We start from the raw sequence: 27,836 nt of genomic DNA, 5'->3' as shown, positions 1-27,836 counted from the left end.
TGCGGGGTTCACTTGTTCCAGAATACTGGCGGGGATGGGTCCCTCCTCTTCTTTTACCATCATGAGGCGCCAGTACTCTCTCAGGGGTGCCTCCACAACCAGTTCCCCAAGTGACATAGTGGACAATGTGGCTTCTCCCGATGGCTTAAAAGTAATTTGGGCTTGCAACTTTACCAACAAATCTCTTCCTAATAATAGAATAGGGCATTCTCTCTTCTAGTGCCCTTCCTGTCGGCAGATGGCGCACTGATTCCTTCCAAGACGGCTTCGCCCTCCTCCCCGGGCACTTCCTCTTTCCTGAGGGGTGGGTGTGGTAGCCTGTAATGCCATCAACTTCCTTGTTTGATACTTCTCCTTTTTTCTCTGGGCTTCCTCATCTCTCTGATTGTAAGTGGTTTGAGCTAACTTCAACATCCATTGCAGCCCATGGTCAATGCACCCCTCATGCTTCTGGATTTTTTTTTTTTTTTTGGCGAATATCGGACGCTGCCTGAGCTACAAAGGCAGCCTTTATAATGGGGCGTTGGCAATATCATCTGGGTTCTCCTCAAAGGTAGGGTTCTAATTTCTCCAATTGCACACATCAGCACTTGAAAAAGGCACATGTTGGACTGTATAAGTGCGTGGTGGTGCTTCCCCACCCTGTCCTGGGGGGGGGGGCCTGGTGGGTCATACACTCTGCGTAGAGGCATCATTGCAGTCCCACCTTTTTCTGTGCCTTATGGGACTTATGGAGGGACGCCCTGGTTGCTGCTTCTATTCATTCCTTCTGCCATTTCTTCCCTTGTGTTGGGGAACATCCTGCTGTTGCCAACAAATGGGAACTAACATCCACTTCTTTCGCATAGGGTTGTACATACTGTTGCAATCTCAATGTCCACCTTTTTTCCTTTCTTTGCTAACTCAATTAGTCCCTTCATAAACTCCTCATCATTCTCTTCCTCTTTGCTCTCTAATTCATCAACCTTGGAGGGTTCTGGCTGAGGGCCGGCTCCTCCCTGGTCCTGGGGCCCTGGGCCTCGGGGATTCGCTAGAGGGGCAGTTGGTGGAGCATAGGGTGGCGGCGGTTTAATGACTTCCCCCTCTTCTCCTTCTGGCTCTGGTATCACCGGGGGGGGGCCTTTCTGACTTCCCTGCCGGTCAGACTGCACAAATTGTATTTTGTGGGGCGTCGCCTCGGCAGGCTTTCAGCCACGGTGGATTATTTTCTACATTGATTTTCCAGGTAGAAATATAAGGGATCTGGTCTGGGTGGACGTTCAAGATATTTTGATATAGTGGGTTGATTAGTTGCAAATTAAATCTGCCCTCCGAGGGCCAATTAGTTCCTTGGGTGGGCCAATCAACCTCACATAATGTCCTCATCCTCTCTCTTCTCAATTTGAACCCAATCATCATGCTTCGTAGCTGCTTTCCAGTTGGTTAAAAAGCATTTCAGAGGACTACGTTGGCTTGCCCCAGACCCCATTTTTTTTTTTTTCCAGATACTCCGCTCCTAACCGGGCTTAAGATCCTTTCACACACCAACCACTACAGACTGTGACTTGGCAAACTCGCGTTGCCAAGAAATGCACAGCCCTGCAATCGCTCGGCCAAGGGGACGCTAAGCCCCGGCCCACACTTGACAATTCAGCCACTGGAGTATCTGACATGCAACATACAAAACACACCCTAATATAATTCCAACATGCAACACACAAAACACACCAAAATAATTTTCCCTCTGTTTCCCCTTTCCCCAACCTTACTGGCGGCACTCTACTGCTCACAGCCAGGGGAAGCTGATCAGGCTTCCTACCACGCCCTTTCCCTTGGGCTTACCTGTTCCGCTGCGGACCCCTCCTTCGGCCGTCCTCTTTTCTCTCCCGACTGGGTGTCTCGGCTCAGGCACAGCGTGGCGATCTCCCCCTACAAACTGGCAGGGTGCGCGCTGGAGATTGCGAGCGCTGGTCCTGGTTGCTCACCCGGTCGAGTCTGGCCCCTCGGTCCACCTTTCGTGGGGTGAGGACCCATCCCGGACACGAGCCCCCAAAATGAAGCCTTAGATTAGCAGTACCCGGAGGTCCAGCGGTCCGCCAACCCCGTGGCCAGAGGGGAAAAACAATTCCAGAGACTTCTTGGTCAGAGAAAAGAGATTTATTGAGATCTGCGCAGAGGCAGCCAGTGGAGTCCTCTCCAAAGACTGGCTACGCCCAATTTCACATTTGCAAACTTTCTTATACCTTGAAAACACCCTTCCCTCCCCCAAGCTTCCCCAAAACCTTCTCCAATCAGCTGGCAAGTTTTAGCTTACTCCCTAATATGGCATATGGCTAGCTAAGCCCCCTCCCTCCCTTGTTTGTGTGCTCCTTGTCTCTTGCGTTTCTGCAGCTCCCTGCTAGCCGGCAGAAAGAGGAAGTAGCTCCCAGCTTGCAATTGCGGTTTTTTGCTAGCTGCTTAACCACAACTGCAGAAGTTAGCTTAGGTGCAGATAGTATTGAGATTAACCCTTTCACTGTTAGGCAAAGTGCTAAGGGACAGGGGCAGCAGCTCCTCCCTTGTGCTGTTGTTCTTAAGCCTCTCCAACATGGGTGAATCAGGCTGCAAAACTAATTCCTCACAGGTAAAGACAGCAAAAAGAAGGATATATATAAAGCATGCATAAAACCACAAAATATACTGTGACTTGTAGCAAATAATCAGCTCTGATCATGCCTCAGTTCTTCAGGTCTGCAGGACCTGTATCAAAAGATGCAGCAGGTATCATCGTAGTGCACATTATGCTTGGCTTATGTACTGGTCTTAAGGAAAACGTTCCATTAACGCTGATTCTGCGTGTGCTCAGGGGCACTGTGCGCCTTTGTGGGGAAGGATGCCATGTGCTGCTTTGCTTCAGGCAGTAAAATTTATTGGGCTGGCCCTGTCCATTGATTTCAGTGGGCTTAGTTTCACACAGGATCAATTTGTTATGTGCATGAGGGTGACCTCTGACCACCTAGACGCAACCTACTACAACCTTTAACGTTGCTAATCCCACCCAGGTTTTCACATTTTGCATCTTCCTCTAGAGCTGTTGCCTGTGACTACATCCAACAAGACTCCTTAAGAAAGAACAAATTGGATATGTTTGTACTTGGTTCATTCACAGACCTCAGTTTGGTTCTTAGATAACATGACTGCTTTTTTTCTGGACAAGGACCCTCCAAAATGAGTCAGGGGCTTGGTAGGGTGTTGAAACATCAGGTTATTAATATTGAAAATATTCTGTTCCTTTCAAACACACATAAGGTATAAAGGGAAGTGGAATTGTACACACATACACACATACCTACATGTACTTTGAAATGCTGTGTGTGATATAAAACAGCTCAGCAGCCATTATACGGCTTGGCAACCAGAATATCCAAGAGTGAGAGATCTCAGGTTAATCTTTCTTTTTAAAAAATGGGAATGAGACTTTTAAACACAGACATTCTCAAATTACAGTATCTATGCATTCCACTAGTGCTGGGAATTATAAAGATACATTTGAAATGCAGACATTTTATAAAGGAATCTGTGTTTAATGATACGTTAATGCTTTCAAACTTGCAGAATGCTACAGGCAGCTCCCCATTTACATGTGTTCAAAATGTGCACATCACGCTGAACCCGGAATGACCCGGAAACACCATAAAGATGTCACTGAAACGTCACTAAAAGGGGAGAACAGGGATGGGGTGCAGGGTAGAGTGGAGTGGGGCGGAGCAGGGTGTTTGCAGGCTTACTCAATGGATTTCAGTTATATGCGACTACACCGGTGCGTGCAGGCCCTCAGAATGTAACCCCTGTGCAAACGGGGCTGCCTGCATTAGCTGGCAGTGAGCATGCATGTGGGCGGGTGTAGAATTTCTGCAGCTGAACCACAGCCCCAGCCCCAGGGCAGCTGTAGTATACTGTGCGCCCTTGGGACCAGCCCACCCAGTGACCTTCCAGTGAGGATGCATGAGCGGAAGGGGGGGCAGTTCCCATTTAAGTGATTAACTGATGCCCATTTTACTGCACTGCTGAAAAGCTTCTGAAAGCGGCCTGAGCAGTATTGAGGGAAAATGCTGGAGCTTCCATTTTGAAGGTTGTTGTGTGTGGCATTGTTCAGAGAAGTTGCTATTTTTCAACCTAGCCTGCTCCAAAAGGTTGTTGTGATGCTTTTGTTGGCTCCTTGGAGGAAAGATGGGATAGATGTGAAATTGAAATTGATGCAACTGGAGGAAAAGGTGTGGTGGATGTTGCTTCCAGATGACGTGTGTCTTGAGCATTCATCCTGGTTTGTTTGGGGAAAGTTTGTGTGGAGAATATATAATATCAGCTCTTTATTGTGTATACATTCTGATTTGTTTGCAGGGAGGTTATATGAGGTCAATCAGTTGTCATGCCACACTTTTCCAGGGGACTTTTCTTACTTCAAAAAGTCTCTTTCTTTTTTGGAAACAGGTTTCTTTGTTGCTGCTGCTGCTGTGCTGCTGCTGCTGTTAAACTTTCTATACTGCCCTTCATCGAAAGATCACAGGACAATAAAAACACAAAAACATATACCATGATAACAAACAAAAATAATACCCCCACAGTCTAAAAGACCAGAGATGGTTTAATTAGCCAAAGGCCTGGGAGAAGGGGAACATTTTTGCCTGCCACCTAAAGATGTCTAATGAAGGTGCCAGGTGAGCCTCTCTGGGGATTCCAAAAAGAGGAGCCACCACAGAAAAGGCCTGTTCTCGTGTTGCTGCCCTCCGGATTTTTGTGGAGGAGGCACCCAAAGAAGGGTCTCAGATGATAAGCATAGGGTCCTAATCAGTTCATACAGAGAGAGATGGTCCTTGAGATATTGCGGTCCTGAGCCAATTAAGGCTTTATAGGCCAAATCCAGCACCTTGAATTGGAGTTTCTTGTGCAGATGTGCCAGATCCACTTCACTTGCATAACCAGAATTTTCTGGGTGCAATTTTAGCACCAAATTCAGCGAAATAGTAAAAGTTTAGAAGGGCTCACTGTCTCCCTCGTCCTGTACCTTTTTTCCTGGCATATGGCTTTCAAGTCGACTTTCCCACTGGACTTAAGCATTTGTTAGCTCAACTGGGGGTGAACATCCAGGGCTTGGTTATAGTTGTAGCTAAAGTCAAATTTCAAATCCTTTTCTGTTTCATGGTTCTGTATTTTAGCTACAGTTTATTCCTTAGAATGCACTGCCGATGAAAATCTGTCTACCCCAGTGAGATTTGCAGTTGAGGACACTTAAGACATGATGTTATTGTAGAGAGGAAGAGGACACAATCATTAAGAAATTTCAGCTTCACTTCAGCAAAGCACAAGCTTGCTTGTTGGCAGAGTTCATTCTTCAAAGTAGGAAGTTTCTTTGCTACGGAGGTATCTGATTTCTAATAGTTTTGCTTTTTTCTGCCAAATATTTTGTAATTAAACAGATATGGTAGTAATAAATTGCATTGTGAATACAGTTGGTTTGATGATATCTTTTTACTGGATCAACTTCTTAGGAGATTAAAATATTTGCAAGACCAAAAGAGAAAGATTACTAAATGTATGAAAGTACTTTGAGCTCTGATTTTTTTTTCTTATTCTGTAAGCATTTTTTCTGTTTTATTTGAGAGGAAGCATTAGCTTTTAGATGTTGACTACGTCAGACATACACAAACTACAAAGCAGAGTACCTTCTTAACTTTACTTGGCTCAGACTATGGCTTCAATTGGAACTTAAATCATATTAAAATCAAACTTGAGCTTCTTGAAATGCAGATGGACTTGTTTCCTAAAACAGCTCATACTATAGTAATTTTTTTCCCTGAGCTACACACACCACTCCTGAATATTGTTAGGCAAAGTCATGGCTCAATGATTCCCATCTGACGGGGTGACAGTCCTGTCTAAGTTCTCCTGTCCATAGGGTAGGCTGAGAGACAGGGAATGGCCCAAGCTTACTCAGTGAGCTTCATGGCCGAGAAGGGATTTGAACTCGGGTCAGTAAATAAATATAAATATCAGAGAGGCACTGAATGTTCCCCAAACTTGAAAAGAACCCCCCAAAATACCCCCACATACCTGAAGCTATATTTTCCATGCATTTTTCAATAGGCATTGATTCTAGCCATTCAGGAATAATGTCATCAGTGTGGTGATACCGTTATGCCATGTAGACCATCAGATTTGGCTACAAGACAAGACTTTGAAGGCAATTAAGAGTGAGGGAATGGCTTTCAACATTCACTCTTCATGGGTGAACATGGGCTTCTGGGAATAATTTTGACAGCATGATAACACCATAGCTAATCAGATTTGGCTTTATGATGGTACCCCGAGGCTAAATCAGAGTGAGGGCAATGTTTTCTGTTCCCACGCAGAATAGCAAACAATTTTGCTTATTTACTGCTTCCCCCTACAAAGTTTCTGAAAGGGAGAGTGCTTTTCAGCAGGGTTGAATGCCTTAATAAATATGCTGTTTGCCATTGTAATTTTCTTTTAAAATCTGATTAAAATGGGACTTCTTTCTTTTGTATAGAGCTGTTCCAATTAACAGAATTTGCATTTTGTAAATTTGAGATATTTAATGTAGTGATGCTTTCAGCAGGCAGAATTCTCAAGGAACATCTTGTTTGAGAAGATATTGGACAGGACTGTGTAGCTGTTGGAACTACTTTTAAAAAGTGTGTATGTGTGTTGACCGGCACACCCATTCACACACAGGATCCTTTTATGTGTGCTGCATCCAAAAGCTACCATAGATTTTACAGTCGAGTGATCACTTAGCAGGAGGCTGGCCTATGATTTGCAATGTATAGTCTATGTGTTTCCCAGGATGCACAAGGGTTATTTTCTTGGATGCCTCCAGCTCATGTTTGCAGTCGCTCACAAGATGAATGGGTTAGGCACTAAGCTGCCAAGATGTTTTGTGGAGCAATGCAAAACAATTGCCCTCTTCTCTGTGTGATCCTAAGCTGAAAAATTCACTGTGTAAACATTTGGGCCAGCAGTCGTTAAATGAGATTGTAAGCTTTACATTGATGTCAGAGGTAAATAGAAAATCATTTCTTAATACAAACATTCCAAGATCTGGGAGTTGCCAAGTAACTTCCTTTAAGAGGAATTTCCTTTCTTCTAGGGTGATTGAATGCCATGTACGTGTCATTGTTAAGTCCCAGAAAGAGAGAGAGAGAGAAAGCAGATAGAGTATTCAACACGCAAAATCATATATAGGGGGGAAAACGTATGTATTGCTGAACATATTTCTGTATGGCTGTGTTTCCATATGAATGTTTTTTATCATCCATCAATAGCTCAGTCAGTAGAGCATGAGACTGTTAATCTCAGAGTTGTGGGCTTGAGCCTCACATTAGGCAAAACATCCCTAAATTGCAGAGGTTGGACTAGATGACTCTTGGGGTCCCTTCCAATTCTACAATTCTATGATTCTTTGTCCCCTAGAAGTTTACAGTTTACACTCAATAATTTGCAGTATTAAGAAATGGACTTTCACAAGGACTTTAGAGTCATTCAGTCCTTTTTCTGATCAGGCCTTTGGCTGTTAATTAAATATTATACCTTTTGGTGGTGGTGGAGTGTTTTGATTTATTTAAAAAAAACAGAATTTTAAGAATTTTAATAATAATAATAAAGTAACTTCTGATATCATATAATTTTGTATATACACAATTGTATGAAATTTTGCCTATTAGACACATTTTTGCACAGCAATTTTCTCCAATATAACACTTTTTATGTTAATTTTGTTAATATATTTACACTTTACTGTAGTATCTGCATTGTTGTGCACATTACTTTGCAGGGAACTGCCTTGCAAAATTTGGAAGATTGTGAATTTTGAAGGATGGCTGTGTTTCAGATGGCACAGAAAGTGCAAATTAGGCAGGTTCACCTTTAAATGAGAACTGAATTGAATTTCTTCCCCCATCCCTACATCTCATACCTGTTTATTAAAGAAAAGAAACAGGCATGCAAAGACCAAGCAAGTGATTCTCACTTCTCAAAATCATTTTCAAGATTACTTCCTGCGTCTTTTGCAACAAGGGTGTTTCCTTTTTTGCAAGGCAAAAAACTAGTCTGCCTGAATTTATAGGGTGGCTCATGTGTTCAACTCATCATATTACCGTTAAAATAAAGGGCTTTCAAGCACTTTAAACTGTACTTTGTAGGAGGCCACTCGTCCCTGCAGTGCAAACTAGTTTCAAAGAATCATAGGATCTTCGAGTTGGAATGAACCCCAGGGGTCATCTCGCCCAACCCGCTGCAATGCAGGAATCCAAGCTGAAACATCCATGACAGATGATCATCCAACCTCTGCTTAAAAACCTCCAAGAAAGGAGAGTCCGCTACCACGCAACTCCCTCAGTCGTTCCACCTAAGGCTTGGTTTTCAGAACTTGTATCATCTTGGTCACCCTCCTCTGCACACGTTGCAGCTTGTCAGTATCCTTGGATGCAGCTCATCTGAATTCATATAGCCAGGTGTTCCCTTACCACTCTTTCCTCATCTTGTGCTGCAACTTCATCCTTACATTATTTATTCTGCTATCACTAGGTTGGGCATTGATTCCTTTTGGGTGAAGACAGAGGCAAAGTAAGTGTTGAATATTTCCACCCTCTGTCACCTAATAGCATTTCTCTGTCTTCTCCACATAGAGGACCTATTACTTGCTTGTTCTTCCCCTTGCTTCAAGCATTACCCAATAAATTTTTTTTTTAACCTCTCTTGCAATCCTGAGCTCATTCTGAGCTTTAGCCAGCTGGCTACTTGTGATTTCCCCTTTCTTCCATTTCTTATACATGCCCTTTGTAACTCTCAGCTCATCTGTAAGCTCCTTATGCAGCCACACTGGTTTCCACTTTTCTTTCTTGTGGGAATTGTCTGCATTTGGGCCTTCAGTATTTCTCCTTTTAGAAACTCCCATCTTCTCTTTGAGTAATTTTGACCATGGGATCTCACTCAATTGGCCTTCTTAAAGTCCAGAGTGCATGTCCAACTACACTCAGCTTTTCCTTGCCTCTGAATCATGAAACCCAGGGGAACATGATCACTTCCTCCCAAGTTTCTGAGTACTTCCACATAACTGATCAGTTCCTCCCTATTGGTGAGGATCAGGTCCAAGATAGATGATCCCCTGGTTGTTTCTTCCACCCTCTGGGAAACGAAATTGTCAGTGAGGCAATGGAGGAATTTGTCAGAACTTACATTCTTGGCAGAGTTTGAGTCCTAACAGATATTGGGAAGTTGAAGTCCCCTATGATTACTATTTCTCTCTTCTTTGAATGTTTGGTAAGTATCTGCTCTAGTAAGGCATCATCCAAGTCTTCAGTCTGGCTTGGTGGTCTATAGCAGACATCCACAGTAAGGTCACTGTTGTTTCTCTCTCTTACAATTTTTACCCATATACTCTCAATCTGCTTTTCATGCTCCAGGTCATGGATTTCTTCACAAGTGTACACATCCTTTACATATAATGCTACTCCTCCCTTCCTGTTTTGTCTATTTCTTTTTCTACATCCCAGTCATGAATCTTATCCCACCAGGTTTCAGTAATGCCTATCAGGTTGCATTTGCCATTCTGTACTAAAAGCTCTAGTTCATCTTGCTAGTTTCCCATACTGCGTGCATTTGTGTAGAGACAACTGAAGCAATGAGTCCTTCCCTCCAGCTGCTTCCTTCTTGTGGTTTCTTGCCCTTTAGTGGGTTTCTGGAGCATTACCTCAGTTTCCTGTGCACCAATCAAGCTGTTACCCCAAGTACCAGGTCTGTCATCTATAATGTTGTTTCCCTCCCTCTCAAGATTTCGTTTAAAGCTCTGCTGATCAGATTCATGAGACTCTTAGCAAACACATATTTGCCAAAAACTGTGATATGCAGCCCATCTCTTGCCAGAAGTCCTTCCTCAAGGAAGTGGAGATCATGGTCCAAGAAGCCAAACCGTTCCTGACACCACTACCTGTGCAGCTAGTTGTCTCCCTCCAGTATTTTCTTCTCTCTTCCTGGGCCACGACCTTCCACAGGAAGGAGTGATGAAAAGACCACCTGTGCCCCAAGGCTCTTCAGCTTCCTGCCCAGAGTCTCATAATTCCATGCTATACATTGAAGGCTGTCTGTGGCGGTATTATTTGTATCCATATGAATCAGAAGGAAGGGGTAGTGGTCAGTGGGCTTTGTAAGACTTTATAAGACTTCTCTGTCATATTGTGAATCTTTGCACCTTTCACAGCCACCTTGGCGTATTCTAAGGCTATCAACTCCTGCGAACTGCCCTGAGATCTTTTGATGAACTGTAAATAATAATAATAATAATAATAATATAATATAATTAGTAATAGCAGCTCCTCTGGCCCAGAATCAGTGTCCAAGGTGAGAGCATGGAAGTGATTTTGCAGCTCCAGTGACAAAGCGTGGTTTGTGACTTTCCTACTTCTGTGCGTCACATTCCTCCAGGGGTTTGTCTCTTGCAATGAGCGATCTTCCTGCTCCCTAGGGACACCCCACCTTTGCTGCCGTTCCAGCACAGTCCTCTCAGCTCTATTGAGAAACTCTGCGTCTTATCCTGTAGCTCTGTGTGGCTTGGTGGGCCTCAAGTTGCTGTACCTTCTCTTCCAGCAAGGCAACCAGCTTGCACTTTCTACAAGTGAAATAAACCATATAATATCATAATGAATCTCTCCACTGAGCAGTTACTTTCCTTTTCCTTTCTCTGACTGTGAGAAAGTTCAGAGTGTGATTCCTTGGCTCATCCCTTGAGGTATTCTGAGGGCACCAGCACAACAGAGCCATTCAGGTGGACTAGCACGTTCTGAATGTGTCAAGTGCAGAAATCTCTGTGTGATAAGAGAGCAGTGGATCGTTTCTGCTCTTCCTGTGCAATGAAATACTTTGACACACAGACATAACAGTTGGGCTTTGTTATCAGAAGAATGTTGAAAGCAGCCCTGACATTCCTTCATGAGCTCATAAACAAGCCAGGAAGTCAAGAAATGTTCTACTGCTGTAGATCTTCTCTTGTTCGGTAGCCTTTTTTTTCCTGCTGTGCAACATAATAAAATAGCGGTGATGTGTTAGTTTTATATACCTACGTTTATTTTTTGTAAGGGAGCATTTAAACATTTCACCACCACCACCACCGACCTGTGGTCTGAAGTAATGTTGATTCATCATCAGAAACATCACTTTGCACTGCTGATTACGAACCTGTTTTCTAATGTGATCCAATGGCAACATCTTTCTGTGTTCTTGGTGGTATTACAGATCCTATAAAATATACTTGTGCATTATTTTAAAACATTATACATCACTGCTGATTATTGGTTCCTCTACCCCTGTTTTCCATCCAGACTTATTTAGCTGATAAGATGCCTCACTTTTCAGGTGCATTTAATCAAACCACCTCCCCTTACTCTACCTTGTTCCTTCCAATCCAGATATACCACTATGCTTATAAGTTTTGTGTGAGCTTGCCTTCAAATCTGAAACTAAGAGACATGAGTTCAAGTCATAGCCCAGCTACAGATTTTTTTTGAAGTGCTTATGGCTCCTCAACAGTAAAGTAGGAATAATAGCAATTTACCACTTGAAAAAGGATATGTATCAAATTGGCCATTATCACAAGTGATAGTTGCTTGAAAATCCCAATGATAATTGTCAGGGATCTTCCAGCTCAGGCCCCGCAGGGTCTTGATTTGGCCCATGAAGCCATTTTTCCTCCCAACGATGAACCTGCAAAAGAGCAATTGGTGACAGGACTTGAATTCAATGCCTTTTAAATTTGGAGGAAAATGCAAGCCCTGATGGGATTGGTTCCACATTGCAGGGCATTGTAGAGCATCTTTGTCTGATCTACCTCTCATGGTTGTTTTGAGATTAAACCTCCATTCCCTGACCTGAGCACTTTGGAGGAAAAGTAGTATGCAAATGAATTATGGAACTAAATAATCAGGGCTGCAATGTGCTGTTAGTGAACTGCTAGTGCAGAAATAATCAGCATTGCCCATAGGTTCTCTCTGGCTGTTCCTTTTTCTCCTTGCTTACTTGCGTTATCTAGATGAGTGGGTGCCCCATAGTGGCCATGCTGGCTGAGACTGGTGGGAGTTGTACTCCTAAACAGCTGGAAGGTACCAGGATGGAGATGGCTGCTCTGTGGACCTGGAAGTAGTTGAAGGCTAGATCCGTCCTCGCCTGACACACCCTTATCGCAGTACAGCCACAAAGACAATGAGGTAGCCACAGTGGGGTTGCCTTGTGCCTTCCCATTTAGGCAATGCAAGATCCCCTGGCCTCTTTCATGAACTCCTTTCTCACACAGGAGAAACCCCTCTTCTTGGGTCTGAGTCCGTGTGTGCCATTCAGTAACAGCTGTTAGGGTGAGTTACTCTGTTCTGTTTTCTCTTTCTGCCATTGCCAGGAAATGAGAATCCTTTGCTATGACAGCGTTTGGAGCCGTGCAGACTTCAGCACATTAACAGCAGCTTGTGGTATTTTGCCAAGCCTGTGCCTTAAGCATCCACTGAAACTTTCTTTTTTTGTCCTGTTTTCCTAGATGACAGAGGGCCGCCGGTGTCAAGTGCACCTTCTTGATGACAGGAAGCTGGAACTCCTTGTGCAGGTAATAAATTGCATCTGCAGTTTTGAATTCTTGCCACAGCACTCAGTTTCTGCTCCATACAGCAGAAGAGGTTTTTAATTTAATTAATGGAATCTCAGTTAGTCGGCTTCCTTATGGGTTTTGATCCTCTCTCATTTGACAAGCTAAGCAGGATCAGGATGGATCAGGATATGGGCAGGAGACCTAGAAGGTAAATCCCAAGATTCAGCAGCCAGAGGTTGCCTCTCATGCTCCCCCACTCCCAAAAGGGGGGGGATTCCTATGTTTCAATGCCATGGTAGAGTATCACTTTCAGGTGACAAACTGAAATAGTGACTAACCTCACAGAACTCCTTTTTTGTGTGCCTGGCAGCACCACCCCTCACGTCCTGACCTACTTCAGCTCCATCGGTGCCTCTGCAGCCCTTGCTGCCTCCTGTCTACTGGCAGACTAAAGCTTTAATGTCCTGAAGCTTCAGCGTTAAGTAGCTGCCATGCACTGCCTCTGAGAAGACGGGGCTTCTGTGGGTGAGTGACGTGACCTACATATATGTTGGCCTCACGTCACGTTGAATTTATAGCATAGATGTTGAGGCACAAGCGGTTTATGGCAATGATAGAATGTCAAGCCAGCTTGATGGTTTGCTTTCTATATTTACAGACATTTGTCCCCTGGACAAATTTTAAATTAAAAAAAAAATCAACAGCCTTTAAAACAATCAGTCAATGAAAAAGCGTATTACAAAATGAAGCCATTTTAAAATATTAAGACAATGAGTTACACACGCATGCACACAAAACAATAAAAAAGGTTAACAGGCCAAAGGCTTGTGAGAATAAAAAGGATTTTGTTACATTTTTCTAAAACCATATACAGAAAGTCAGCATCTCAGGGAAAGGGGCTAGGTTAAAAGCTTTTCTGTGGCATGTCAGTTATCTATATGCAGATAATATTCTGGGTTAGAGGAGCTGGATTCAGTCATGGGGAGAGGAATGGGCTATTCACTCCTATCTCTCCCACTCGCCATCCAGCTCCTTCTCCTCCTGCTGCTGCTGCTGTGGATGGGCAGGAAGGTTGATGCCGCCTCCTGCTGGTGGCAGGCCCCCGTGTGGGAGGCGGAGCTGCTGGCCATTGAAGCCGCCATGTTCAGCTCTTGCCCGGCTCCTCCCACGCCCTGATGTCATGCACAGCGTTGCCCCCCCACCCCCGCCCTCGCAAGCTGGCACCTTTGCATCAGGGACAGGCTGGCGGGAGTGGTTACGCATTTTGGGAATGTCTGGGGGAGGTGAATGAGTGAGTGGTTCTGAGGTGTTCAAAGGTGAGAGGGGTGAGAGAAGGCAGGAGCAGCCAACGTCTGTACTCTGGAGGATGCAGTGCGCTGCCAGTCAGCAGTTCAGAGGTGGAAGCATATTTTGTCATCCGGCCAGACCCCTCGACAGGATGCCAAACTCTGTCATAAACTTGGCAGCATCTAAGTGTAAGAGCTTTGCAGGAATTTATTACATTCAGCTTTCCCTCCCAGCCCATTTTGCTTTCAAAACAAGCCTGTGAGCTGCTTTAGACTATGACACTCTGACCATGTTGAGGTTTGGTAATTGTTCATTTACAATTTTTTATAGGATACTCAATACCAAAGATTGTGGGGGGATTATAGTAACAGCAAAACAGTAAAATACAGCCACAAATAAAAAAAAATAAGGCAGAGAATATAAGGCTTTTGATATCATCAGTGATATCAATGGTCAACCATGGCATCCTTCTGGACTGTTTAGAGGAGTTGGGAATTGGGGGCACTGTCATGCAGTACTTCCGCTCCTTCCTCCTGGGCCGTGTCCAGAAAGGAATGGTGGGAGGTGGGTGTTTGGACCCCTGGACACTCACTTGTGGGGTGCCTCAGGGCTCTGTCTTCTGCCTCATGCTTTTCAACATCTATATGAAGCTGCTGGGAGAGATCATCAGGCAATTGTTTTTAAGATGGTTCAAAATGATATGCTGGAGGCATGTTTGCTTTTGTACACAGGTTTCCTTTGCCCTCCTGTCAGGTCAAAGAGGTCTTGAAGGGTTCTGAAGCGCTATTTAGGGGGGAAAACACATCAAAATCTATTTGACCAAAGATAATGTTAGGATGAGCGTTCAGCCCATGATCAAGGATGCCTGCATTGTATTAGGCCTAGTTCAGACAAAACCAAGGAGTAGCCCACAAACCTCAACTGTCGCAGAATCGAACAACAACAACAACAATTTATTATTTATACCCCACCCATCTGGCTGGGTTTCCCCAGCCACTCTGGGCGGCTTCCAACAAAATATTAAAATACAATAGTCCGTCAAACATTAAAAGCTTCCCTAAACAGGGCTGCCTTCAGATGTCTTCTAAAAGTCTGGTAGTTGTTTTCTCTTTGACATCTGGTGGGAGGGCGTTCCACAGGGCGGGCGCCACTACCAAGAAGACCCTCTGCCTTGTTCCCTGTAACTTGGCTTCAACGAGGGAACTGCCAGAAGGCCCTTGGAGCTGGACCTCAGTGTCCGGGTGGAACGATGGGGGTGGAGACGCTCCTTCAGGTATATTGGACCGAGGCCATTTAGGGCTTTAAAGGTCAGCACCAACACTTTGAATTGTGCCCGGAAACAACCTGGGTTGTGCAACAGATTTTGAAAGCACAGAGCTCCCATTAGATTTGGATATCACCCATTATGTTTCCAGACTTACATCTTTGTGTTATAGGCTTTGTGCTGTAGGCAGAGTTTCTGGCACATCTTACAAACAGTCCTGTTTTATTTCTTTGGCCAACAGTTTTTAGGTAGGGAGACTGTGCAGGAGGAAATAATAATAATAATAATAATTATTATTATTATTATTATTATTATTATTATTATTATTATTTGCAGAGCACAGAATATGAACATTACACATTTACCTTAGCAGTCATTTTAACACTGGTAAGATAGACCAGTATTCCATCTGCATGGCACAGATACTGCAACATGGAAACATGCGTGCATCTAGTTCAGTATCCTCTGCACTGATTGGCAGCAGCTCTCCAGGATTTCAGACTGGGAACACTGGTAGCCCTGCCTGGAGATGCCAGGGATTGAGCCTGGAACCTTCTGCATGCAAAGCAGATTTGGTACCTTAGAGCTACAGCCGAGGGATAGTCAAAGGTTCTTATAAGATTAAACAGTAAAGTTGAACTGGGGGTTTATGATGCTCTTGTGCACTAGGCTGCTTTAGCTGCCACAAAGTCTCTAAAGGGTTAATCAGAAGGTTTAAAAAATGGCTTTTTAAAGAAAACACTGCTCTGTGCAGCTAGAAACAGGAAATGAAACACAGGCACTTTAATTACTCTGGCATTTTTGGGGTGAGCAGGGTTGCATGTTAGTCTCATTCTAGCAAAAGAGGAAGAAGATGAATAGGAGCCTTTTGAAAGTGATTTGAATCACAGGAAACGCATTTCAGGACCGCTTTGTGTTGTACAGATGGCTCAGCAAGGTTATTTCAAAACCAAAAGAGGCAGCAGAAAATAATCTGAAGAGTTTTTTTAAAAAAAGAAAGAAAAATTAAGGAGGCATTTTTGATGTTCACGATCTTTATGTCAATACTGTACTGTACTGTACTTTATAGGCTAGTTTGACTGAAGAGCAGGGTTTTTTTAACTATTATTATTTTTAATATTTTTTATTAGATTTTCCACAATGATAACACAAACCACAAAGCAAAATGATACACAAAAACAGAAAAAGAAAAAGAAAAAAGGGAACAATAAACAGATAAACCATAACAACAAACTTAATTATTCACAAATCCAACCTTTTAAACATCTTGGTTGACTTCCTCAAATCCCTCCCTTCTGAGTTTCCTTGTAATTAAAAGTAACAGCTTTCCAATATCATTATTAAACTAAAACAATTTCCAATTATAGTCTATCTTATTCACTTTTCTTAACATTCAAATTCCCATTTATTTAATTATAACTTAGTTTAATCCTAGGCCTATTTGTTTCTAATTTTTTATCTTACAATATTTATTCAAATAGTCCTTAAATTTCCTCTAGTCCTCTTGAAACTCCTCATCTTTCTGGCTGCAGATTCTTCCAGTCAGGTCAGCTCAGCTAGCTCCGAAAAGTCCATCATCTTCATCTGCCAATCTTCCACTGTTGGTAGTTCTTGTGTTTTCCAATTTTTTGCAAGTAATATTCGGGCGGCCGTTGTGGCATACAAAAATAATTTAACATCTTTCTTTCCGAACCTGTTATTCCAAGAAGAAAGGCCTCTGGTTTCTTAATAAATGTATATTTCAACATTTTTTTCAATTCATTATAAATCTTCTCCCAGAAGTCTTTCATGTTGGGACAAGTCCACCGCATATGGAAAAAAGTACCTTCTTTTTCTTTACAATTCCAACAAAGGTTATCACTATTGTGATAAATCTTTGCTAGTTTTACAGGGGTCAAGTACCATCTATACATCATCTTCATAATATTTTCCTTTAACATCGTACATACAGTGAACTTAGCCCCTTTCTTCCATAGCCTCTCCCAATCCTCCATCATTATATTATGTCCCACATCTCTTGCCCAATCAATCATAACCGATTTAACTTGTTCATCCTTTGTATGCCACTCCAACAACAAATTATACATTTTAGACATATTTTTATCATTAGTATCTAACAACTCCGTTTCCAATTTGGTTTTTTCTGTTGCAAAACCATTTCTCTTATCCATCTTATATAATTCATTAATTTGATAATATTGCAACCAATTCATTCTATCTTTAATTTGTTCAAATGGTTTTAATTTAAAACCTTCCTGATCCTCTAACAACAAATCTGAGTACCTCAACCATTTGTTTTCCATGTTTAATTTTTTGGGGGGCCTGTGCTTCCATTGGCGAAATCCATTTTGGTGTTTTTCTTACTAAGAGATCTTTATATCTAGTCCATACATTGTATAACGCCTTTCTAATTACATGATTCTTAAAACCACTGTGGGCCTTTATCTTGTCATACCAGAGATATGCATGCCATCCAAATCGATTATCCAGTCACTCCAAATCTAACACATCATCATTCTCTAATTGAATCCAATCCTTGATCCAGCAGAAGGCAGCAGCTTCAAAGTATATTCTGGTAGGGAAAAAACCCCTCTTTCTTTTATATCTGTAAGTAATTTATATTTAATTCTAGGGTTTTTCCCCTGCCAGATAAATTTGGACAATGCCTTCTGCCATTCTTTAAAACATTTAACATTTTCAATGATTGGTAGAGCTTGAAATAAAAACAACATCTTCAGCAATACATTCATCTTAACCACCGATATTCGGCCCATCAATGAAAGTTTTAGGTTTGACCATATCTCAAGATCTTTCTTGATTTCATAGTTTTTCATAATTTTTCATAGTTATCTTTATAGAGATTCAAATTCTTTACCAATAAATTCACACCCAAATATTTAACTTTTTTCACAGAAACAAGGCCTGTCCTTTCAAAAAGGGTTTTTCTTTCCTCATTATCTAATTTTTTTCCTAAAACTTTGGTTTTGCTCTTGTTTAATTTAAATCCTGCTACCTGCCCAAACTCTTGAATCAGCTCCAGTGCTTTTACTGCACTAGTTTCTGGATCTTGTAAAGTTAAAACCAAGTCATCAGCAAAGGCTTTTAATTTATATTGCTTGGATCCTACTACAATACCTTTAACCTCCTCCTCTTTCCTCAACATGTTTAGCAAAACCTCCAGAACAGAAATAAATAGCAGAGGGGGAAATGGGCACCCTTGCCTAGTTCCTCTCTCAATTCTGATTTCCTCTGAGACCACATTATTAACTATGATTTTTGCTTATTGCTCAAAATAGATCGCATTAATACCATTTAAAAATTCCTGGCCAACCTCAATTCTTTCTAGGTTTTTCATCATAAATAACCAAGAAACATTATCAAAGGCCTTTTCAGCATCAATAAACATTAACATTGCCTTGCAATTTCTTTTCGCTTCCAACCTTTCTAATATATCAATTATATTTCTAATGTTATCTTTCATAGAATCATAGAATCATAGAGTTGGAAGAGACTACAAGGGCCATCGAGTCCAACCCCCTGCCAAGCAGGAAACACCATCAGAGCACTCCTGACATATGGTTGTCAAGCCTCTGCTTAAAGACCTCCAAAGAAGGAGACTCCACCACACTCCTTGGCAGCAAATTCCACTGTCAAACAGCTCTTACTGTCAGGAAGTTCTTCCTAATGTTTAGGTGGAATCTTCTTTCTTGTAGTTTGGATCCATTGCTCCGTGTCCGCTTCTCTGGAGCAGCAGAAAACAACCTTTCTCCCTCCTCTATGTGACATCCTTTTATATATTTGAACATGGCTATCATATCACCCCTTAACCTCCTCTTCTCCAGGCTAAACATGCCCAGCTCCCTTAGCCGTTCCTCATAAGGCATCGTTTCCAGGCCTTTGACCATTTTGGTTGCCCTCCTCTGGACACGTTCCAGTTTGTCAGTGTCCTTCTTGAACTGTGGTGCCCAGAACTGGACACAGTACTCCAGGTGAGGTCTGACCAGAGCAGAATACAGTGGCACTATTACTTCCCTTGATCTAGATGCTATACTCCTATTGATGCAGCCCAGAATTGCATTGGCTTTTTTAGCTGCCGCGTCACACTGTTGGCTCATGTCAAGTTTGTGGTCAACCAAGACTCCTAGATCCTTTTCACATGTACTGCTCTCAAGCCAGGTGTCCCCCATCTTGTATTTGTGCCTCTCATTTTTTTTGCCCAAGTGCAATACTTTACATTTCTCCCTGTTAAAATTCATCTTGTTTGTTTTGGCCCAGTTCTCTAATCTGTCAAGGTCGTTTTGAAGTGTGATCCTGTCCTCTGGGGTGTTAGCCACCCCTCCCAGTTTGGTGTCATCTGCAAATTTGATCAGGATGCCCTTGAGTCCCTCATCCATGTCGTTGATAAAGATGTTGAATAAGACCGGGCCCAAGACAGAACCCTGTGGCACCCCACTAGTCACTCTTCTCCAGGATGAAGAGGAACCACTGATGAGTACCCTTTGGGTTTGGTCAGTCAGCCAGTTACAAATCCACTGAGTGGTAGCATAGTCAAGACCGCATTTTACCAGCTTCTTTACAAGAATATCATGGGGCACCTTGTCAAATGCCTTGCTGAAATCAAGGTAGGCTACATCCACTGCGTTCCCTTCATCTACCAGGCTTGTAATTCTGTCAAAAAACGAGATCAGGTTAGTCTGACATGACTTATTTTTCAGAAATCCATGCTGACTATTGGTGATCACAGCATTCCTTTCTAGGTGCTCACAGACTGTTTTCTTAATGATCTGCTCCAGAATCTTCCCTGGTATTGATGTCAGACTGACTGGGCGGTAATTATTTGGGTCCTCTCTTTTCCCCTTTTTGAAAATAGGGACAACATTTGCCCTCCTCCAGTCTGCCGGGACTTCACCTGTTCTCCAGGAATTCTCAAAGATGACTGCCAGTGGTTCTGAGATCATATCTGCCAGTTCTTTTAATACTCTTGGATGCAGTTCATCTGGCCCTGGAGACTTGAATACATCTAGACTAGCCAAGTATTCTTGTACTATCTCCTTACTTATTCTGGGCTGTGTTTCCTCTGCTGAATCATTTGCTCCAAATTCTTCAGGTCGGGCATTGTTTTCTTTATCAGAGAAGACTGAGGCAAAGAAGGCATTGAGGAGTTCAGCCCTTTCTGTGTCCCCTGTTTGCATTTCACCATCTTCTCCTCTGAGTGACCCCACTGTTTCTTTGTTCTTCCTTTTGCTACGAACATACCCATAAAAGCCTTTTTTGTTGCTTTTAACCTCTCTAGCAAGCCTGAGTTCATTCTGTGCTTTAGCTTTTCTGACTTTGTGTCTACATATGTCTCCCAGGCAGAAATCCTGCCTGGTCCTTATGTATATAATCTGATAGAACCTTTTTTAATCTATTGGCCAAAATATCTGCAAAGATTTTATAGTCCACATTAAGTAATGAGATTGGTCTATAGTTTTTTACATCAGATCTATCTTGATCTGTTTTTGGGATCAGAGTAATAAATGCATCTTTCCAGGTTTCGGGAGCTTTGTCCCCTCTTAGAATCTTATTGCACACATCTGCCAACGGTTGAATTAACCAATCTTTCAATATTTTATAGTATTTTGCAGAAAGACCATCTGGTCCCAGGGCTTTGCCTAACTGCATCTTATTTATTGCCATCTCAGCCTCCTGTCTCGTAATCATGCCATTTAGTAGGAACCTTTTATCCTCGGGAATTTTCTGCATTTCGTTTGCCTCAAGAAATTGCTCAATTTTATCCTTATCTTCTTTACCTTTTTTATACAGCTGTTTAAAGTATTTCTGAAAACATTTTCTTATATCTGCAGGGTTTTCCATAGATTTTCCATCAGATACAATATTTGTAATAGTGCTTTGCTTCTGTCTCTTTTTTAATTGCCAAGCCAACAATTTCCCACATTTATTTGCAGATTCAAAATTTCTCTGTTTCATCATTTTAATTTTCCATTCTATTTCCTGGTTAATAATTTGAGAAAATTGGATCTGCAATGCTTTAATTTCTTTTGGAATCTGTTGACTCTTTGGCATTGATCTTAAACTCTTCTCTTTGTCTTTTATTTGAGACAGAATTTTCTCTTTTTTCTCATTCTGTATTGAAGAGCAGGTTTGGATGATGACACACCATAATTGATTGAGTGTTTGTACCTCACTCTTCAGGCCCAAAGTCTCCCAGAACAACTTAAATACAACAAATTAAAATGGGGGGGTGGGCAGCATCAGGGCCACTGGCCAAATGCGACCCCAAGGCCAGTTTCCCTTTTGCACATTTCCTTTTATTCACGATCAGCTGCGTGCAGTTTTCTGACTGTGCTGGATTATGAATTTATCTGAACTCATCTGAGCTTGCCCTTGGAAAGTCTTCAAAAACCACGTGTTGCCTTGACACCAGAGCTCAGGCATTGGAAAGAGAAATCATGACTATTAGTGCACTTAGAAATTTATATGGAAGAATTATCCAAAAACTGGAAGGTGTTTATAGACCTGGGAGCAGAATAAAGAAGTGTGAAAAATGTATCTTTTCAAATTGACTGAGGTCCAAATAATGAATGAAATTTTTAGCATCTAGCAAAACCAAACTTCCTCATGTCACCCTAATTTGTGAAATAAGAACTGTTAAATGGGAAGGGGAAAAATTAAACTGATATATTTATTACTCCCCCCCCCTTTATATCTTTGCATATGTTGATAACTGTTCATCATGTTACTTGATTCCTTGAACATCTATATAGCATATACTACTGAGGGCCAAACTACATGTTAAATTAATTAATTAAATTTGGTGTTGTTTTTTAAATAGCAGCCACAGGGGCCCTGAACAGGACTGGGGCTGCAGCATACACAGAGGAGTTGTAAAAACAAGCCCATGCCTCCTTTCCCAGCTACCATTTGCTTTAATAATTGCCAAAGGACAATGCTTTAAAAACAACAACAACAGCGAATGGGATTGGAGATTTATTGATGACATTACGGAGAACCCGCCCAATCAGCACAGTTTACAACCAAATTCTGTTTCGAATGTGCAGGGCCATTAATTTTTTCCAGAGTTTGACCCAGGGGTGCAGTATGTTTGAGTGGAATTCCACCTCCCAAGTACTAAAGTCACAAGTGACATTTGAGCTGAATGCGGAGGGAGCCCTTCCTTGGGGGGGGGGGTTGCTGCCCTAAAAATATTGTATTTGCCTTTAGCCTTATTCTGCACATTTGTTCTTTTTGCTTGGTGACCTTTTTGTGCAGTGACTAGGTTTTTTCTTTCTTTCATTCATTTTCTTTCTTGAAAAGCAGCAAACTGTTTCTTTTTGGGATCTCCGCCCCTGCCTCTCGTATTCTTTTTGTTCCTGCTGGATTCACATTTTGTTTGCAACGGTGTGTTTTTAAGGAAAATGTTTGACTGTGTTCTCTTAATAATTTCCAGACAGTGAATTTATTCAAATCATCCCCCTGCTTTGGACTCATTTTTGCATTAGGTTTTGTTTTTGTTTTTTTGCATTGTTTCTGTGTTTCCATTCCCATTAGGCCTTTGCACATGAAAGGCTTGTCTAGCAACCAAGTTTTTCTTCTCTTTATCTTCATGGTATTGCATAAGTGGTTTTTCATTTCTTTTCAAGTCAGCTTTATAAAACCTTTATAAACATGCACATCCCCTCCAACATTTCTCTGATGAAAACAGGGACATCCTATTCAACAACAACAATTTTATTATTTATAACTTGCCCATTTTACTGGGTTGCCCCAGCCACTCAAGGTGGCTTCCAACATATATAAAAACATAATAAAACATTAAACATTTGAAAACTTCCCAGCCTGGCCTCTCTCTCCTCCTGCACCTGTTCTCTCTCTCTGCAGCTTCTCCTGCCAGAGACTCTTGTCTCCTGGCTGCACAGCCCCCCCCCCAGTTCACTGATCCCTTCTTCCAAGTCAGTCTCCAACCTCCTTCTCCCAATGCCCACTCATCTGCATTGAGCCACCGCTCCTCAGTGTCCAGTCAGTCCCTGACACCTGTCTCTCAAGTTGTAGGAAATTTGGGGGAGGGAGCAGCATTAGTGCTCCCCAAAAGCAAACCTCCCCTGGGAGCCTCTTAGGCAAGCGCCATAACCTCAGACTTACATCTCTCAGCTCAGCAGGTGGGTCAGTGCTGTCGGGCAGTGATCACCAGCTGACAAAAGTGCCCTCTGCGGAAGCATCTTCAGCTGTTGTATTAACAAAAGGCAAGAGAAGAGTGCCATCTCCACACTTGATTGCTGTAAATAAATGAATATTGCTAAAATGGGAAGTGGCTGATAAAGATCATCAAATAGGGGGGCAAAACAGTTATGTTCAACCAAGCAAAAATGACTGAGTAATGCGTAAAAGTAGAAGCATAGAGTCACCCTGAGCTGGCTATAACATATTTTGGGGTGGAGAATATGGCGGAGAATGCTGTGCCTAGTGACAAACCAGGCAAAGAATCTTTGTGCACACAAAGGTCATATCAGTCAGATAGCTCCAGGGAAATGAATGCCGCAGCTAAGAAATGCAATGTTGAAAACTAATGAAACCCAGCAGGGCTAACCTGATTCATCCAGATTCCCTTGCTTAAAGTGCCGGTGGGAAAAGAACTTAAGAAGAAGAAAGGAGGGCAGGAAGTAGCATCCCAGAGGAATGTGCCAGCTGCTCTATCCTTGACCTTGCGCCAGGGAAAATGTGCAGTAAAGAGAACTTTTTGATATTTCAGACAAGTAGAAATATTAACTAGAAGTAGAATATGTATTAGTTTATTTTAGTTTTACACTGCATCTCTTAAATATCCAGCCCATTCACTATTTGCAGTTCTCCTTGATCTTCCTAAGCATTTTCTGCCTGTTTGGTAGTGGTCATTGTTTCTCTAAGAAGGTCACACATCTCTGTAAGTCCGCCTGCCTTCGCTGCCTGAATCATTTGGCCAGCATGGCCATTCAAATGGTGTGCATGAACTGTGTCATGGGATCGATTATGTGAGGGCAGATCTTACCTGGGGGCCCCTATATATTATTTGAGTTGGCAGCCTTTGATCTTGGAGAGAATCCTCTAAACGTCTCAAAGGCAGTGATAGTCACCTATGTGTTTCTTAAAGCAGGGGTGAGTAGAAGGTAGATTGGGATGTACTGGTAGATATCTAGGTGGCTTGCAGTAGATTGGTAAGGATTTCTGACTCCTAATTATTTATGAATGGCAGTAACAAAATGACTCCCTGCTGCCCTAAACTATATTGCCAAAATGTCAAAAGCTTGGAGTAGCGAGGAGTGGATCTTCGTGTAGAAGAACTGTGAGCTCTGTTCAGTTCTGGTACTCAAAACAAACTGCTTGCTTGGAATTCTTTAATTCTAAGTGTGTGTCTTTTGCAGCAGACTCCAGTTACTGGATCTCAAGGTTAAGGAGAAGTGACATCTGGGGAACTCAGATCTCAGGCCTGATTGCATGCTTGACAGCTAGCACACCTTCCATTAGAGCAGTGGTTGCAGTGGTTCTCAAAGGTGCACCACCTGGTGTGTCAGGAGAGGATGGCAAGTGTGGTGGGAAGATTCAAAGACAAAGAAACATTTATTCTTTTCTGTGCAGTATAGTAGAGTATCAACATAACTTTTGGGGGGATATATAGCAGAAAAGAGTATCCATGCCTCTCTTCAAGAGCATTGGCTATTCTTCTACAGTTCTCCATGCCATATTGTTGTGAACAGGGATTTTCAACTCTAACAAATATAAAAGATCAGAAAAGAGAAAGGTTTATTTGTGTTGAGGAGATGAGAGTTTGTTTGTCTTAAATTAGACCTAATATAAATGAAATTACCTGGCAAAAGCAAACTCATACCTCTCATTGAGTTTGCATACATAGTTACGATACATTGGTAAAAGGCTGATTTTTTGTTTGACGTTTTTGTTTGATGTTTTGGGAATGATTTATGGTCTTATGCAGCTGCATTATACGTTTCAGATGGGTGGGGTATAAATAATAATAATAATAATAATAATAATAATTATTATTATTATTATTATTATTATTATTTCTGGATGTCCCATGATAATATTATAAAGTGGATTATGTTCTGTGTCATAACTCAAGCACTGCTAGGAGTTGTTTCTTTTTGTTTTCCAATGTATTACTTACCAAGCAAATAAGTAATACATTTGGCGCAAGCAAATTTTTATTTTGAAGCTGTGGCCCAGAGAAAAAAGTTTGAGAACCACTCCATTAGAGAAAGAGGCAAAGACCACAGCTCTTTACATGCCTGAAAATGAAGTTTCAAGGATGAATGCAGCCAGTATTAGAACCCAGATGCCCATCCGACAGCCTGCCTTTATGGCCTTAGAGCTCTTGCCACCATTCACAAGTCGTGCTTTTAATTATTTTTTTCATGTACATGTACTTCTTGGTTAAGCTGTATCAGGCAGAATATAATAAGCCACAAACAAAGACTATGAGAGAACAAAGTAGCCCCACACACCTACCTGGTACTCCAAGAGATAAATTGCAATCCAAGTGCCCCAAGGAAATGAACCTGGAGAGATGCCACAGGCTGAGGCCAGATGCCCAGTCTGCCCATGGCAAACACACTTCCTACAAAGAGTGTTGAGGTTTCACCTGCTATTTACTGTGTAGACTTTCTCTCAGTAAAAACAATATCTGAATTTATATGTGAATTTAGTGATAATCTCAGGGTCCCTTCCAATTCTATGATTCTATTCTATGAGACCTAGTTACACTTAACTCCCCAATTCATGTTTTCACCATGTTGGATCTTTTGTAATTCCATTTTAAAAAAAACAGCTGAGTGTGAGAAGTGAAACACGGCAAATTGACTTGAAATGAAAGTGGAAATAGGATTTCAATATATACACTGTAGGTCTGCTATTACCAAGTGCTTTATAATGTAAAGGCATACATTATACTGGAAGTGCAGCTCTACAGAAAGACAAATGAAATTGGCATTAAGCAGCATGAGAGGTGAGTTTTCAGGCTGAGATACAAAACTTCTGTTCATAATGTGAAATAGTCACTCTTACTACAAGAACTCCTATTTTGGGTGAAAATAGCAAGGTTGTCTCACAGGAACCTAATTAAAATGCTTGTAAAGTAAATAAACAACTATTCTGGAAGCTACCCTCATCCATTCACACAAATATATAGCTTTGCTTTTAAGCAGATACATGGTTGGCAGAGGTGTGGCGGGGGGGCAGTTGCCCTGGGTCCATTTTCTGGAGGGGGCGCAACCAGGTGTTCCCACAACAGGCTCTGGTGTGCAAGGAAGCCACCGAGGCAGCTCCCTTGCGCCCAGACGCAGCTCCACTTCCGCTGTGCTACCGGGTCACATCTGACTCAGGGCAGAGTTGAGAGTCGGCTGGGATGCCCTGCGCTCTGCTGCAGCGGAGAGAGGCTGCCAGCCATGGCTCCTCCCTCTCTGGGTCAAGCAGAGAGAGGCCGTGGTGCGCAGTGTGCCCAGCCGCAGCACCTCTGCCCCCGCGGGTGGAGGGAGGCTGCAGTGCACAAGGAAGTTGACCCTCCATTTCTACTAATATTTTATAAATTTCACTGGTTTCCCATTTTGTATTTTCTTTTTTATCTCCCCTTTTATAATTTTTTCTCAAATTTCAATTTTTTCAAATTTTGTATATTCTTTGCATTTCTTGTTTTCCCTTAAACACTTAAATTACATCATCATGGCTGGATTGGACTCAATACATTTTATTGGACACAATCCAATTGTTTTAAATTTGCTGTGAGCAATAGAACCAAAATAGTACAACTATTTTGCCAGATAATTTGAGAAGTTCACAGACTCTACGAATATTTGCACCTTTAAGATAAAGACCATGCAGTTGTCAACTACTTTGTTCTACTGGTTGGTAAACTGAGGCATGTGTTCAATTCTCTTCCACTGAAAAAAAGAACTCACACTGATGTGGAAAACTGAATTTAAGACTGGAAAAATGAGAAACTGAGAGAAACCAAAATTGACTGATTCATCCTTCCTTAGTTTTCTGTCTGAGCTTTTGTCCTCATTCTTGGAAGGAATATCTGCTCCTAAGGGGGACTTAGGAAGTTCTGGTGCCTGAATGCATTTCTCTCTCCTCCATTCTCCAGCTTTTGTCTTCTCCGTGTCCTTCTCTGTCCTCCAGGGATATGTTCATTTTGTTCTCTGTAGAGACTTGTAATTTCACTGTCTGGAAAGCAAAGCATTATTATGGAGATACAGGAGGATTCCCACCCACCCAACCCACACCAACTTCTGGAAGAAATGCAGGGCAAAATCCTCCCTGTAGCATTTGCTCTGCTTGCTGTGATATGACATGTCAGGATGCTTTTATGATTAGCTTTTCCTAATTGCTTGGACAGAGAAGCTGACTGTTGGCTCAGAATTGGGTCATATTTAAAAATAAGTACAACTTGCATTACCTCATCATGAGGAACAGGACATGTGGTCACTTGTAACTTCTTTTCCCTCTCTTCTTCTGCACAAAGAGCCTTTCAGATAAGCAGGGAACAAACAGATTATCTAATCTGTCTCTACCCATCCAAATGTCTTGTCATCCATCCATCATTCATGCCTTGGGCACCATCATAACATCATTAGGCTGTTGAGCAGACCACTGTTTCTATAGTAAAACAAAAACAACTTTTCCCTTAGAGTGACC

At 42.1% G+C, this 27,836-nt stretch overlaps 1 protein-coding gene across 12 annotated transcripts in view; it reads left to right on the top strand.

Moving 5' to 3' along the window:
• Positions 1-27,836, top strand: part of FRMD4A (FERM domain containing 4A) — a 464,351-nt gene that overhangs the window by 272,620 nt on the left and 163,895 nt on the right. For all 12 annotated transcript variants that reach the window (XM_053406326.1, XM_053406327.1, XM_053406332.1 and 9 more), the window contains one exon: positions 12,554-12,619. In XM_053406326.1, the coding sequence (XP_053262301.1) occupies positions 12,554-12,619 (66 nt within the window). Of the gene's footprint in view, positions 1-12,553; positions 12,620-27,836 lie in introns of those variants that run through there.

The sequence above is a fragment of the Podarcis raffonei genome, chromosome 10, assembly GCF_027172205.1.
Source record: "Podarcis raffonei isolate rPodRaf1 chromosome 10, rPodRaf1.pri, whole genome shotgun sequence".
Taxonomy (NCBI): domain Eukaryota; kingdom Metazoa; phylum Chordata; class Lepidosauria; order Squamata; family Lacertidae; genus Podarcis; species Podarcis raffonei.
The sequence above is the reverse complement of the archived record's forward strand: the minus strand, read 5'-3'. Positions and strand labels throughout refer to the sequence as shown.